Raw genomic sequence first — 13,801 nt, 5'->3', positions numbered from 1 at the left:
TTTTAGTCTTCAGGGCTTTGCTTAATTTAACTTTCTCTTTGGTGCAGTTTGCGGAGTTTGCCAGGAGCCGTTCTGGCAGAACAGGGAGAGTTAGGAGAGTCCCCACTGGTTTTTGTGTGACTTTTCTTGCTGTCACGTCGCTGAAAGCACTGTCTATCGCCACCGGGGAGTCAGTCTGCACTTTTGGTGAAGTGTCCCACGTACCTGTGCCGTTGCAAAGGCTCTGCCCCGTCCTGGGGGCTGGGTCAGGGCTATGAGTTCAGCCTTCTGGGCTGAGGTTCCCTGTCCGAGAGCCTGTGCCCGGGTAACCCGGCCTGCAGTCACGACAGCCGCCCCTGCACACCTGGCTCCTTCTGAGACGTAGCTCTCCCATCTGTGTATAATTCTTCATTGGGGTCCGGCCACGGGCGGTCAGTGAGGCCAGCTCTCAGGTTGGTGACAGACTGGAGAGTTTTGAGACAGTCATGGAGTGGCTCCGACGGCTCATCTTCCGGAAGCAGGGTGGCAGGGCTGAGGGAGGCTGTCTTTGGGAACCGGATTCTGGGGGGTGTAGCAACAGCACCTGATCTTGGGTTATGCGGGAGTTTGAAAGCCACCTCTCAGGGGGGCTTTTTAGTAGAGCCTCCACTGAGTGTGGGGCATAATTATATATGAGTCTTGCCCCAAAATGAGCTTGGAGGCTTCATTTGCCAAGACGGCAGTCGCAGCAATGGCCCACAAGCAGCCTGGCCAGCCAGATGCTACAGGCTCCAGCCTTTTAGACAGGTGTGCACCCGGTCTGTTCCAGGGCGCTAGTTTTTGAGTTAGGACCCCTTTAGCCATCCCTCGGTTTCAGCAACATATAACTGGAAAGGCTCGGTCAGACCGGGCAAGGCCAGCGCAGCGGCACTCACAAGTGCCGGTTTGAGGCTCTTGAAGGCTTTAGCCTCGTTTTCAGTCCAGACCAGAGCATCTCTCTTTCCCCCTATGCCGGCATACCGGGGTTTATTATCTTAGCAAACTCGGGGACCCAGAGTCTGCAGTACCCCACTGCCCCCAGGAACTCTCATAATTGTCTCTTAGTTTGGGGCTGTGGGATCTTCAGGACAGCTTTAATTCTACAGGTGGGGAGGGTCTGTTTGCCTTTCTTTAGTTGGTATCCTAGGTAGGTTGCTGTCTGGCTATAAAGCTGAGCCTTTTTAGCCAGAACACGGTAGCCCAACTGAGCTAATTCTGTTAGCAGGTCCTCAGTAGCCCTTTTATAAGGGGCTTGATCCTTGGTGGAACTGGTGTTTATCAGAAACTCTATAGGTTTGTCCCCCACATTCAGAGTTACCTTGGGCTCCTGGGGGCTTATCAGAATGGAGTCCCGGCCCCGTCAGTCTGTGTCCTCCATGAGGACCGGCACAGGCTTAGCCACCTCCTGCTTTCAGTGACGACATTCGTTTTTCCAGTGCCCATGCTTTTTGCAGTAGGCACACTGGTCATGGCTTAGGCTGGTCTTCCTCCTCCTAGCATCCCCCTCTGGTCTTTTGGGCCTCTTGCCTTTTTCAGTTTTATATCTTTCTTGTTTCACTATAGCGGATACAGGAATTTTGACCATCCTTTTAGACTGCACAGTCCCAGGATGTTTTCTGTTGTTATAAATCTTCTGAGCAGGCCGGGCGCGGTGGCTCACGCCTGTAACCCTGGCACTCTGGGAGGCCGAAGTGGGCGGATCGTTTGAGCTCAGGAGTTCGAGACCAGCCTGAGCAAGAGCAAGACCCCACCTCTACTAAAAATAGAAAGAAATTATATGGACAGCTAAAAATATATATAGAAAAAATTAGCCGGGCATGGTGGCGCATGCCTGTAGTCCCAGCTACTCGGGAGGCTGAGACAGGAGGATCGCTTGAGCACAGGAGTTTGAGGTTGCTGTGAGCTAGGCTGACGCCACGGCACTCACTCTAGCCTGGGCAACAGAGTGAGACTCTGTCTCAAAAAAAAATAAAAATAAATAAATAAATAAATAAATCTTCTGAGCAATTTTTATTAACTCAGACAGCAATTTTTCTTTAAATCCTTCTAATCTCTGCAGCTTTCTCCTACTCTCTGGGGCCGAGTGAGTGGCAAAGGCAATATTAATGGTACGTCATTTTCTGTTGCCTCTGGGTCTATGGGAGTATTCAGGCGGTAAGCTTCAAAAAGGCATTCCAGGAACACCGCTGGGGGCTCGTTAGGCCCCTGTGGTCTCGCTTACCTTGGACAGATTAGTTGGCCTTTTAGCCGCTGTCCGTATGCCTCGTAGCAGAGTCTGTGATACCGATCGAGAGCCTCCTTACCGCGTTCCTCATTTGGGTCCCAGTGCGGGCTCATGGTGGGGAAGGTAAATGAAATTTGCCCATCAGGGCCACGGATTGTCTATGGATGACAAAACTCTTAGAATAGCCACGGGCAGAGAGACAGTTGACAAAGTTGGTTAATTTTATGGCATACAACAATGTACTGATAACCATAAGTATTACTGATTATATATATGAAGATATATCCATATTTTACAATTTAGAACATATATTAATAACATGTTTATAGAAATATAATGCCAAGAAAGTTAACAGCATCAATTCAGAGCTCCGAGCACTTGCTGGCCACTGCAGTGGAGGACGCCAAAGTGAGGATTTTTATAAAACCTGTGAAGCTTCTGGTATTTTGAAGGCCACAGTGGAACCACGACCTTCAGGATAAGCTGATGATCTTGGAGAGTGACAACCTTCAACTCATGACATGCGACCGAGGAGCTAGGTCTTCCTTCTCTTGCTTAGGATGCTGACTCCATCTGCCCCTGACGTCCAATAGGCACTTTATGCTGCTTGCCGGCTAGAAGGAACGTTCAGCTCTGTGTGCTGTGCTGCATTGTGTTGTCCAAGACAGAATATTTTATGTATTTTTGGATTTCTTCAGAAGTGTTGATAATTAATGTCAATTTGGGGACAGGAGAAAGTGACTGGAACACACTCTCTGCCTTTTGTGCAGGTGACAATATTTTCTCTCCTTACCACAAACATATCTAACTCAGAGAGTGCAGAGGGAAACACAGAACCGTGAATTCAGAGAAGATCCCCAGAGGAAACCGTTTTCTGGAGAGGAAGACACAACCCTGAGAGGAAACCAGCCCTTACCCTCCACCTGCACCTGCCCTGGGCTGACTCTGCTCCTGTGTCTTGGGCGCCCCCTGGTGGCCCCGCGCTGCCCCCGCAGGAGGTTTGTGTCTGGGCTCACACTGATGTCTCCTCACTGTGTCACTGGTACAGTAGTACAGGGCCGTGTCCTGGGCTCTCAGACTGTTCATTTGCAGAGACAGCGTGTTCTTGCTGTTGTCTCTGGAGATGGTGAACCGGCCCTTCACGGCGTCTGCGTAGTATGTACTACCACCACCATTACTAATGGTTGAGACCCACTCCAGCCCCTTCCCTGGAGCCTGGCGGACCCAGTTCATGTAGTAGTCACTGAAGGTGAATCCGGAGGCTGCACAGGAGAGTCTCAGGACCCCCCAGGCTGGACCAAGCCTCCCCCAGACTCCACCAGCTGCACCTCACACTGGACACCTGCAAACACAGACACAGCCTGGTCAGAAACTGCCACACACACCCCTGTTTCTCTCACTCACATCCCCTCACACACCCAATATCTCCAGTTCTCCATGAATTACCTTGTAACAGAGCCACAAGGAAAACCCAGCACAGCCCAGACTCCATGGTGAGTGTCTGTGTTCAGTCCTGATCACCGAATGGGGACACCTGGGAATGCCGGGGCTGGGGCTCCTGACCCAGAGCTGCAGGGTGAGGGCTGGGCTGGTTTTCATCAGCAGAGGGAGGGCCCTATTTGCATGTCCCCTGCTATATAGCAAGCCTTGGGTGGAACACCTGAGGGAGGGCAAGACCAGAACAAAACTGGGTGACTGGACTGTGATTGATAGCTCGTGTTCATTTATTTAAGTTCCAGAAACATAGAAACCATGTGCTGTAGGTGTGAAGTTTCCATGTATTTTACAGATGTAAAAGTAAGCCTAGACACATACGGAAGTTGTGTGATATGTGCAGAAACACATATCTGGGAATGTCGGTGTCTGGGCCATGATCTCGTCCTTTGAACCCACTGCCGGCCAAACCTGGACATGCCTAGGGTGGATTCTAGAACCCCAATTCTTTAATAACAAGATAAAGCCAGTTTCTTGCCTCTCTGCTTTTTTTTTTCCTGAAAAACATATAGAAAGCCTGGCACACAGGATTAATGCAGATAACTGAACCTAAAATCTCCCTTATTATCTATTTGTCCATTGCTCCTTCTCTACCAAATCATCTATTAATTGTTCATATTAACTTTAATGAGGAATAGTTGATATGCAGTGGCGTTAACACAGCTGAAGTGAACAAGTGAAAGATGCTGACACACCGTCCCCTGTCTGCGATATGGAGGAAATCGATTTCCCTCAATGTTGACACTTCTCCTTCTAAAATTCCTCCTTCTTTCTCCTTCCCTCTCCCTCCCTTTACCCAGGAACCTGCTAACATAGTTTATGTTACTTCAGTTTTCACTCTCTAGAATTTGTAACAGTGGAATCACGTAGCAGGTGCTTTTTGCCTATTTTACTCACAGCACACACTGTGGACGCGGCCACGCTGCAGTGAGCACGACACAGCCATTGCTGTCAATGATGTAGTGTCCTGATGCATCATTTGCAAAAAACACTTGGTTTTTAAGCTACTCGTTAATGTTGGCATTCTTTCCAATTCCTTGCTATTATGGATAAAGCTTCTCTTCACCTGGGAGAAGGAGGCAGCTGAGAAAACAGCTCTTCTTCTTTTTACATCAACAACAGTAACAGCAACATCATCATCATTCACATCAACACACCTGCATGAGCCACACATTAGCACATTTTATTTAATATTTCAGGTAATGGAAGTTATATGACTAAGAACAAACCTGAAATCTGCAGAGAGACCAGGACTTGCAGAACTTTTATACCACTGGTGGGACTGCAAATGGATGCAACCTCTGTGGAAAAGAATTTGCAGATACCTCAAAGAGCTAAAAATGGAAATACCATTAGATCCACCAATAGCACTATTAGGCATCTACCCAAAAGAGCAAAAGACATTCTATAATAAAGACATCTGCACCCGAATGTTTATGGCAGCGGAATTCAGTATTGCAAGGATGTGGAAACAACCCAAGTGTCCGTCAATTCATAAGGGCATCGTTCAAATTTGGTATATGTATACAGGGGAATATTACTCAATTATAAGAACCCTAGCACCTCTTCTATTTTCCTGGATTCAGCTTGAGCCCATTATCCACAGGGAGGTATCACAAGATCAGAGGAACAGCCTCCACATGTACTCGCCATGAAATTGGCACTAACTGATCAACACTATGGTGCTCACATGGTAGTAATATTTTCCAGCAATTAGGGGGTGAGGGGGGTAAACTCACAACTCATGGACAAGATGAGCGTTGTATATGGCAAGGCCATGATGCTAATCCTCGCTTGGGTGAGGCAAAGACATAAAATGTAGCCAAAACATTTCTACCATCATAGTATCCTGAAATAAAAAAAAAAAAAGAAAAGAAGAAGAACTGAAATATTCACAGCATCCTTTCTGTCACTGAACATTGAAGGTGCCCAGAAGCCATGAGAGATCACATGGAGCTTCTAGAGAGGTCTGTACATTTTCACAGCAAGGACCAGTGTGCATATGATCTGCGTATAGACACGGAAGAAAAGGCTTAAAGAATATAAAATGTGTGGCATGCGAATCTTTCCTCCCATTCTGTAGGCTGTAAGTTTGCTCTCCTGATAGCGTCCTTGCTGTGCAGAAGCTCTTTAATTTGATCAGGTCCCATTTACTTATTTTTGTTGTTGTTGTGATTGCCTTTGGGATCTGGAGGATGGACAGGCTTGAAGCTCTGACTCGGGTGGGAGGAAGGCAATTTATGTAGCCTAAAGATTTTTATGAAATAAAAAAAGATACGTGAAAAATTAAATAAAAAATAAAGAAAATTATACAATTTGCATAAAAGGAAATATACCTGGGTGGTTTTTTTTTGTACCATTACATTTAAACATTTTATTTTATTTTCATTGAAAAACAATGCATATATTTAACATGTGTTTTGATATATGCATACCTTGCATATTGATCAAATTAAGAAAATTATAATATTCCTCATCCAAAATATTTATCATTTTTATCGTTTCTTTTTCATTTCACAATATTATGGGGTACAAATTTTTTGGTTACATATAATGACTTTGACCCCCCCCAAGACAGGACTGTAGGAGTGCCCTCCCCCCACACAGTGGGCTCAACATGCATTAGTTGTAAGTTCACCGCCCACATCTCCACCTGTCGGGCACCCATTGAGTATTACTACCATGTGAACACTGTACTGTTGATCAGTCAGCACAGATTTGATGGGGAGCACATGTGGTGCTTGTTTCTCCATTCTTGTGATACCTCACTTAGTAGAATGGGCTCCAGCTCTATCCAGGATAATACAAGAGGTGCTAGATCACCATTGCATTCTGTGGCTGAGTAGAACTCCATGGTATACAGATGCCATATTTTATTAATCCACTCATGTATTGTTGGGCACTTGGGTAAAATTTTATTTATTTTTTATTTATTTATTTTTTTTTTGAGACAGAGTCTCACTTTGTTGCCCAGGCTAGAGTGAGTGCCGTGGCGTCAGCCTAGCTCACAGCAACCTCAAACTCCTGGACTCAAGCGATCCTCCTGCCTCAGCCTCCCGAGTGGCTGGGACTACAGGCATGCGCCACCATGCCCGGCTAATTTATATATATATATATATATATATATATATTTTTAGTTGTCCATATAATTTCTTTCTATTTTTGGTAGAGACGGGGTCTCGCTCTTGCTCAGGCTGGTCTTGAACTCCTGACCTTGAGCGATCCACCCGCCTCGGCCTCCCAGAGTGCTAGGATTACAGGCATGAGCCACCGCGCCCGGCCAAAATTTTATTTATTTTTGATTGACAATAATTATATATATTGAAGAGAGGCAACAGGATGTCAATACTTGTATACATTGTGGAATGATCAAATCAGCATAATTAGCATGTCCATCACCGCAAATATTTGTTATTTCATTATAGTGAGAATATTTAAAATTCTATGTTTCAGCTATTTTGAAATCTACATTATTATTAACTTTATTAACTCTAGTTATACTGTGCAATAGAACAGAGAGCAGTCTGTGAGTGACCCAATTAGAAATCCAAAATATACTAAAATAATATATGGTAAAGAAAACAGGGTGTTGTCTGGCTTTTTGTCCTCTTCAACAAAAGCTGTAAGTATCTTAGAGCAGAAATTCACTCCTTGACAATATTGCATATCCTTAATACTGAAGCACAGATTATTATTGAAGCTAGAAATCCCATAAAAAGTTTTGACAAAGTCTCCCTATACCATTATGGTTTTTGCCATATATAATACGGACAAGGAGGAACACCTCATCCTAAACACTGTAAGGATTTCCTTGCCTAAATCACCACGGTGATAGCACACATTGTTCCAAAATATTCTACTGAGGGCTTGGATGCTCTAGCCCACTGAGTGGTGAGTTAAAATTAAATCATTTCATTATGACTTACTCGTAGGTATGACAAAACAGGACCCCATGTATCATCTCCTTAAAATAGTAAATACAGGCTGATGTGAGTTAAAATAAACTCTTCAAAGGAGAAACCCATGATGCAAGAGCAGTTTAGAACAGAGGAGATTATCCCAACTGTGTCTGCTGTGGCCGTCCCCACTTGCTGTGTTTCACTGGGAGAGAATGAAGCATCTCACGGTAGGAGACTGCAAATGTGATCTTGTGGCTCCACAGGCTGTCACCACACGCATCTTACTGAAATCACTGACTCCTGGCAATCAGCAACTGGGAAACATTTTTCTCTTGTAGATTTGGTTGCTATGCTCTGATAGGGGCATATTTTAACAGGCTCCCAGCCACAGATTAGAGAATTTATTGAAAAAAAGACCCTATAAATATCAGGAAATATGAAATAATCAGGAATTATTTGAAACATATAACGTTGCCTTTAGCAAGTAAACTAAGAAAATAAGCATGTTGCTAACTCTAGATATGAACATTCAAAGCTGCGATATTGTGAAGAGAGGATTCCGCGCTGACTTGAGTTGTCCCTGCACGGATCACACGTTCCCACGATACACACGTGCGGCCACGCCCATCCACGCCATCCGTTCCTGCTGTGTGTCAGCTGTGCTGCTTCTGCACACACATGATCGCATCTAACAGGTCTGGGGTGGTGGCTGCTCCACAGTGTGGCTCTCTGCTCCTCTGATCGACATGTCATGATGTCGCATTCATAAAGCAACCTCTTTCAAGCCCTCACGGGAGCCCCCTCAGCTGATTTCTGTGCTCCTCACTTTGTTCCAGAATCGCTCAACATCAGGTCCTTTCATCTGATGCCACTTCTCTAGGACAGACCCTGGTGCCCCTGCCCAAGCCCTTGCAGACTCAGCCAACAGAGTCTCCACTTCCTGTCTTCCCCAGGAGGACACCTGCCTTCTTTGCCATAATGTCCATATTCCTCACCCTCATGCTGAGTGACCCTTCACCTGTGGCCACCTCAGGGGCACCCACCGCGTCCTGCACCATGACATGTGCTCACCAACTCCTGAGCTTTGCAGCTCTCTTGGGCTTTACATAAATCAAGTGTGTTTTAGTGTTGTAGGAATTTTGAATTAAAATGCTATAAACAACAAAAATCAACAAAGTTACTCTAAAGGAGCAGTAGTCACACCTGTCCTGGTGGGCCTGTCCCTTCCTCCACACTCCCTGATGTGCCCTGTGGTGTTAGCACCTTCCTGTCTGACCCTGTAGCTATTTCATAGGCAGGGACTGTACAAGGTGGCAAAGCCTGTCACATAGTTAGCTGTTTCCTACTTGCAATGAGGACACATCTGTGTCTAAAGGTACACATGGAACTAACTCAGAATGGAAATTTCTTCATAAGATGGATGTTGTGTATCATTTTCCACAAATATCTCCCATGATCAAGACTAATGTATAGGAGAAATCTTTTGTGAATCCCATGTGGTTTAGACACAAATCCTTGTTCAATACACGACACTTCTTTTTCCTTGATAGTGATGGGTATGACAATAAAAACAGGGAATGATTTTGCTCTCCACAGGAAGGAGGAGAACATAGGAGAGGGCAGTCAGGAGGAGCAGAGGGGGGAGCATGAGGAGGCTCTTGGATAAAGGGCCATCTCGGACAGGCACAACACACAGCAGGGACTGGACTGCAGGGTGGGGTGTGATCATGTGGAGCCAAAGGACACCACTCACAAGGACCTGGATGTCACCCAGACTGCTCAGCACACTGAGGTTTCCATCTGCAGGTCTCTCCAATGCCACAGGTGTTGAAGGTGACTCTGTGAGAGTCTCAGTGGACACATCCCACTTTGACCAATCAATCTTGTTCTCGCAGCTACTAATGGCTGCTTGCATTTCCAATGTGAGTCCATGCCCAGGTGACAGCAGGAGGGTCCCAGCAATGGTGGGTGACACAGTCCCATCAATCTCTCCCAGGTGCCTCAGGAGCCACAGCCAGAGCCACACCTGAGCTCCAGGTAAATGGTTTCAGCCCCAGGATTTAGACACAGAGACCACACCCTCCATTTTGTGTGGGACAAAGGAAAAGAGGAAGATGTGAAAATAGAACCAAGGGAGAAACAAAACAGACTTCCAATAAAAAATTGAACTAAATCATTTCTGCATCTGAAATGTACAGTTTTAAATGAGGAGAGAACAACTTGACAGTGTTAGGTTTTATGAGACACTGACCCTGTCCCAGGTCCCTACATGTCCCAACCTGAATCCCAAAGACTGTCCCACTCAGGGAGTCCCACTGAGGTCTGTGAGCGGAGTCTGGTTGGAAAATGCTCAGCAGGTTCCCCTGGGCTTCCTTCCTAGGACTCTGACCCCTGTGGTAACAGCAGGGTCATTTCTGCCCACGTGAGTGACATTCTGCCGTGTGTGCAGGTGAGAGTGTGTTCATTTAGTACAACAAGACGCTTCTAATTCAGACACTACAGTGACGAGCGCAGAGCCAGGAAAGAACACAGGTCCCTGGTTGAAATTTCTAAAGAAGAGGCCCCAAACTCTGACAGGAAACAATCATTGTCCCTTGTCTTGACTCTGCTCGTTGTGTCCCGCGCGCCCCCTGGTGGCTGATGCGCACCCCCGCAGGAGGTTTGTGTCTGGGCTCACACTGATGTCCCCTCACTGTGTCACTGGCACAGTAGTACAGGGCTGTGTCCTCGGCTCTCAGACTGTTCATTTGCAGAGACAGCGTGTTCTTGCTGTTGTCTCTGGAGATGGTGAATCGGCCCTTCACGGCGTCTGCGTAGTATGTGCTACGACCATCGTAACTAATGGCTGAGACCCACTCCAGCCCCTTCCCTGGAGCCTGGCGGACCCAGTTCATCCCATAGTTGCTGAAGGTGAATCCGGAGGCTGCACAGGAGAGTCTCAGGGACCCCCCAGGCTGGGCCAAGCCTCCCCCAGACTCCACCAGCTGCACCTCACACTGGACACCTGCAAACACAGACACAGCCTGGTCAGAAACTGCCACACACATCCCTGTTTCTCTGACTCACATCCACTCACACACCCAATATCTCCAGTTCTCCATGAATTACCTTGTAACAGAGCAACAAGGAAAACCCAGCTGAGCCCAGACTCCATGGTGAGTGTCTGTGTTCAGTCCTGATCACTGAATGGGGACTCCTGGGAATGCCGGGGCTGGGGCTCCTGTCCCAGAGCTGCAGGGTGAGGGCTGGGCTGGTTTTCATCAGCAGAGGGAGGGCCCTATTTGCATGTCCCCTGCTATATAGCAAGCCCTGGGTGGGGCAGCTGAGGGACGGCAAGACCAGAAAAAAATTCGGTGACTGTACAGTGATCAATTGCTCATGTTCACTTATTTAACTTACAGACACATAGAAACCATGTGCTGTGGGTGTGAAGTTTCCGTGTATTTTACAGATGTAAACGTAAGCCTAGACACATATGGAAGTTGTGTGATATGTCCAGAAACACATATCTGGGAATCTCTGTGTCTGGGCCATGATCCCGTCCTTGGAACCCACTGCAGACCAAACCTGGACATGCCTAGGGTGGATTCTAGAACCCCAATTCTATCATAACAAGATAAAGCCAGTTTCTTGCCTCTCTGCTTTTTTTTTCTGAATAATATATAGAAAGCCTGGCACACAGGATTAATGCAGATAACTGAACCTAAAATCTCCCTTATTATCTATTTGTCCATCGCTCCTTCTCTACCAAATCATCTATTAATTGTTCATATTAACTTTAATGAGGCATAGTTGGTACTCAGTGGCCTTAACACAGTTGAAGTGAACAAGTGAAAGATGCTGACACACCGTCCCCTGTCTGCGATATGGAGGAAATCGATTTCCCTCAATGTTGACACTTCTCCTTCTAAAATTCCTCCTTCTTTCTCCTTCCCTCTCCCTCCCTTTACCCAGGCACCTGCTGACATAGTTTATGTTACTTGAGTTTTCACTCTCTAGAATTTGTAACAGTGGAATCACGTAGCAGGTGCTTTTTGCCTATTGTACTCACAGCACACACTGTGGACGCGGCCACGCTGCAGTGAGCATGACACAGCCATTGCTGTTGATGTAGTGTCCTGATGCATCATTTGCACAAAATTCTTATTTATTAAACTACTGGTTAATAGTTTGATCATTTCTAATTTCTTGGCATTAAGGATAAAGCTTATCCTCACCTGGGAGAAGCAGACAGCTGAGAAAAAGCTCTTCTTCTTACATCAGCCACAATAATAGCAACATCATCGTCATCTATAAAGCATGACTGCGGAAGCTGTAGAGTAGAAAATTTTATTTAATATTTCAAATAGCAGAAGTTATTTCACCAAGAACAAACCTGAAATCTGCAGAGAGACCAGGACTTGCAGGGAGAAACAGGACCAGAGCATTAGCTTATTAGGCACAGCCCAGCAGGCGGCATGTGGGCTGGGACAAGACTACACTGGACATAGGCACTGGATCGCGGGAAGCTGGACTTGCTAAAGGGATTGCAGTTTAAATTTTCCAGGGGCCAAGCAAACCCCCGGCACACACAGAATCATCTCTGCAGAGAAGCGTTTGCTCCTGAATGACCAACACAGCGTAGGAAACACAAAACCCTTTCATGGCACAAGGGTGTGGATGGCGGGTGGCTGATTGCATACTCCAAATATTGTACTGAAAGTTTATGGAGAGCAGAAAAGTATAAAAAAAATTAAGGCTTAAATTTGGCATTGAATTCAGGTTCTGAGTCATCCCATTTCAGATGAACGAGACCTGGGCATTACAAGGAGAAAACCCTGGACTCTTGAGGAAGAAGAGAGAGAGGCAGAGACAGGAAACCCCAGGGTCTGAAAGGTATCCTCAGTTTCCCTCCACACCTGCTCCTGAGCTGGGAAATGAGTCCCTCTGGGGTCTCCAGCTGGGGGAGGAGCCGTCTGCCCCTGATGTCCCACAGGCTCTGTGTCCTGCTTGCCGGCCTCTGCGTGCTGTGCTGCATTGTGTTGTCCAAGAGAAAGTCTTTTATCCATTTACAGACTTATTCCAAAGTGATCATAATGAATGTACATTTGGGGACAGGAGAAAGTGCCTGGAGGCCACTGTCTGCCTTTTGAGCAGGTGAGAATATTTTCTGTCACTACCACAAATGTATCTGAGACTGCAGAGGGAAGCACAGGGTCGGGAACTCAGAGAAGTCCCCAAGAGGAGATGGTTATATGGAGAAGAAGCCACGATCCCCTCCCCACAGGAAACAGGCCCTTCCCCTCCACTGGCACCTGCCGAGGGCTGGCTCTGTGCTTGGAGGTGGGTCAGGGTGCACGGGACCCGGGCGCCCCTTGGTGGCCACGAGCGCCCCTGCAGGGAGGTCTGTGTCTGGGCTCACACTGATGTCCCCTCACTGTGTGTCCCACAGTGAATCCGGCCCTGTCCGTCGTGGGCACAGAGCTCAGCTGCAGGGACAACTGGTTCTTGGACATTGATCAGGACGTGGCAACTCAGCTCTGGAGGGACACGTTGTAATTTGTGCTCCCTACGTAGCATATGTCCCTGACGCAGTCCCATGCCTTGCCCCAGGGCTGGCAGGTGCAGCTCCAGCAGTAACCACAGCGAGTGATGAACAGTCCAGAGATGACCCAGGTCAGGGAGAGTGTCTGAGATGGCTTCACCAGCCCTGAGCCCGACTCCTGCAGCTGCACCTTGGAAGCGACACCTCAGGACATGGAGCCTCGGTCCTTGCCAGCCACGTGCAGCAGTGGCCATCACACCTGGTGCACGTGTGACCTCTGAGATGCCTTGTACAGCTGGCAGCAGGTCAAGGAGAGGACACAGCAATCTTGTTTTCTTCCAGACCACTGCGCCGCCTTCCCCATACACCCGGCCTGCCTAAGGAGGGCGTCGGGACCTTACACAGCCCATTAGCAGATCTATTCTGTCCTGGAGACTGAGGAGAAATCTTCCCATGGGGAAGCCTTGTACTCATGCAGGGAAGGGACTGAGATCTGGCTCATTTGGGTCCTTCCTGCTTTCTCTCCCTGAACCTCCCATGTACTGCGGTTCCCGTGTCCCCTGAGAGATTGTTACGTTACCGCTGATACGTGAGAGCCTGACCTGCCCTTCCCTCCATCCAAAAGGAGGTGACTGCAGAGGATGTTGCGTGGGGAAAGGCCAG

General features: G+C 47.3%; 1 gene segment (V, D, J or C); it reads right to left on the bottom strand.

Moving 5' to 3' along the window:
• Positions 1 to 320: 320 nt before the first annotated feature.
• Positions 321 to 10,768, bottom strand: LOC138379913 (immunoglobulin heavy variable 3-23-like). The segment is given in 3 exon segments: positions 321 to 443; positions 10,308 to 10,618; positions 10,723 to 10,768. Coding segments are annotated over 3 exon segments (480 nt in total).
• Between the last annotated feature and the right edge of the window lie 3,033 nt (positions 10,769 to 13,801).

Source organism: Eulemur rufifrons, unplaced genomic scaffold, assembly GCF_041146395.1.
Source record: "Eulemur rufifrons isolate Redbay unplaced genomic scaffold, OSU_ERuf_1 scaffold_220, whole genome shotgun sequence".
Taxonomy (NCBI): Eukaryota; Metazoa; Chordata; class Mammalia; order Primates; family Lemuridae; genus Eulemur; species Eulemur rufifrons.
Note: the sequence above shows the minus strand (reverse complement) of the source record. Positions and strands in the feature narration are given on the sequence as shown.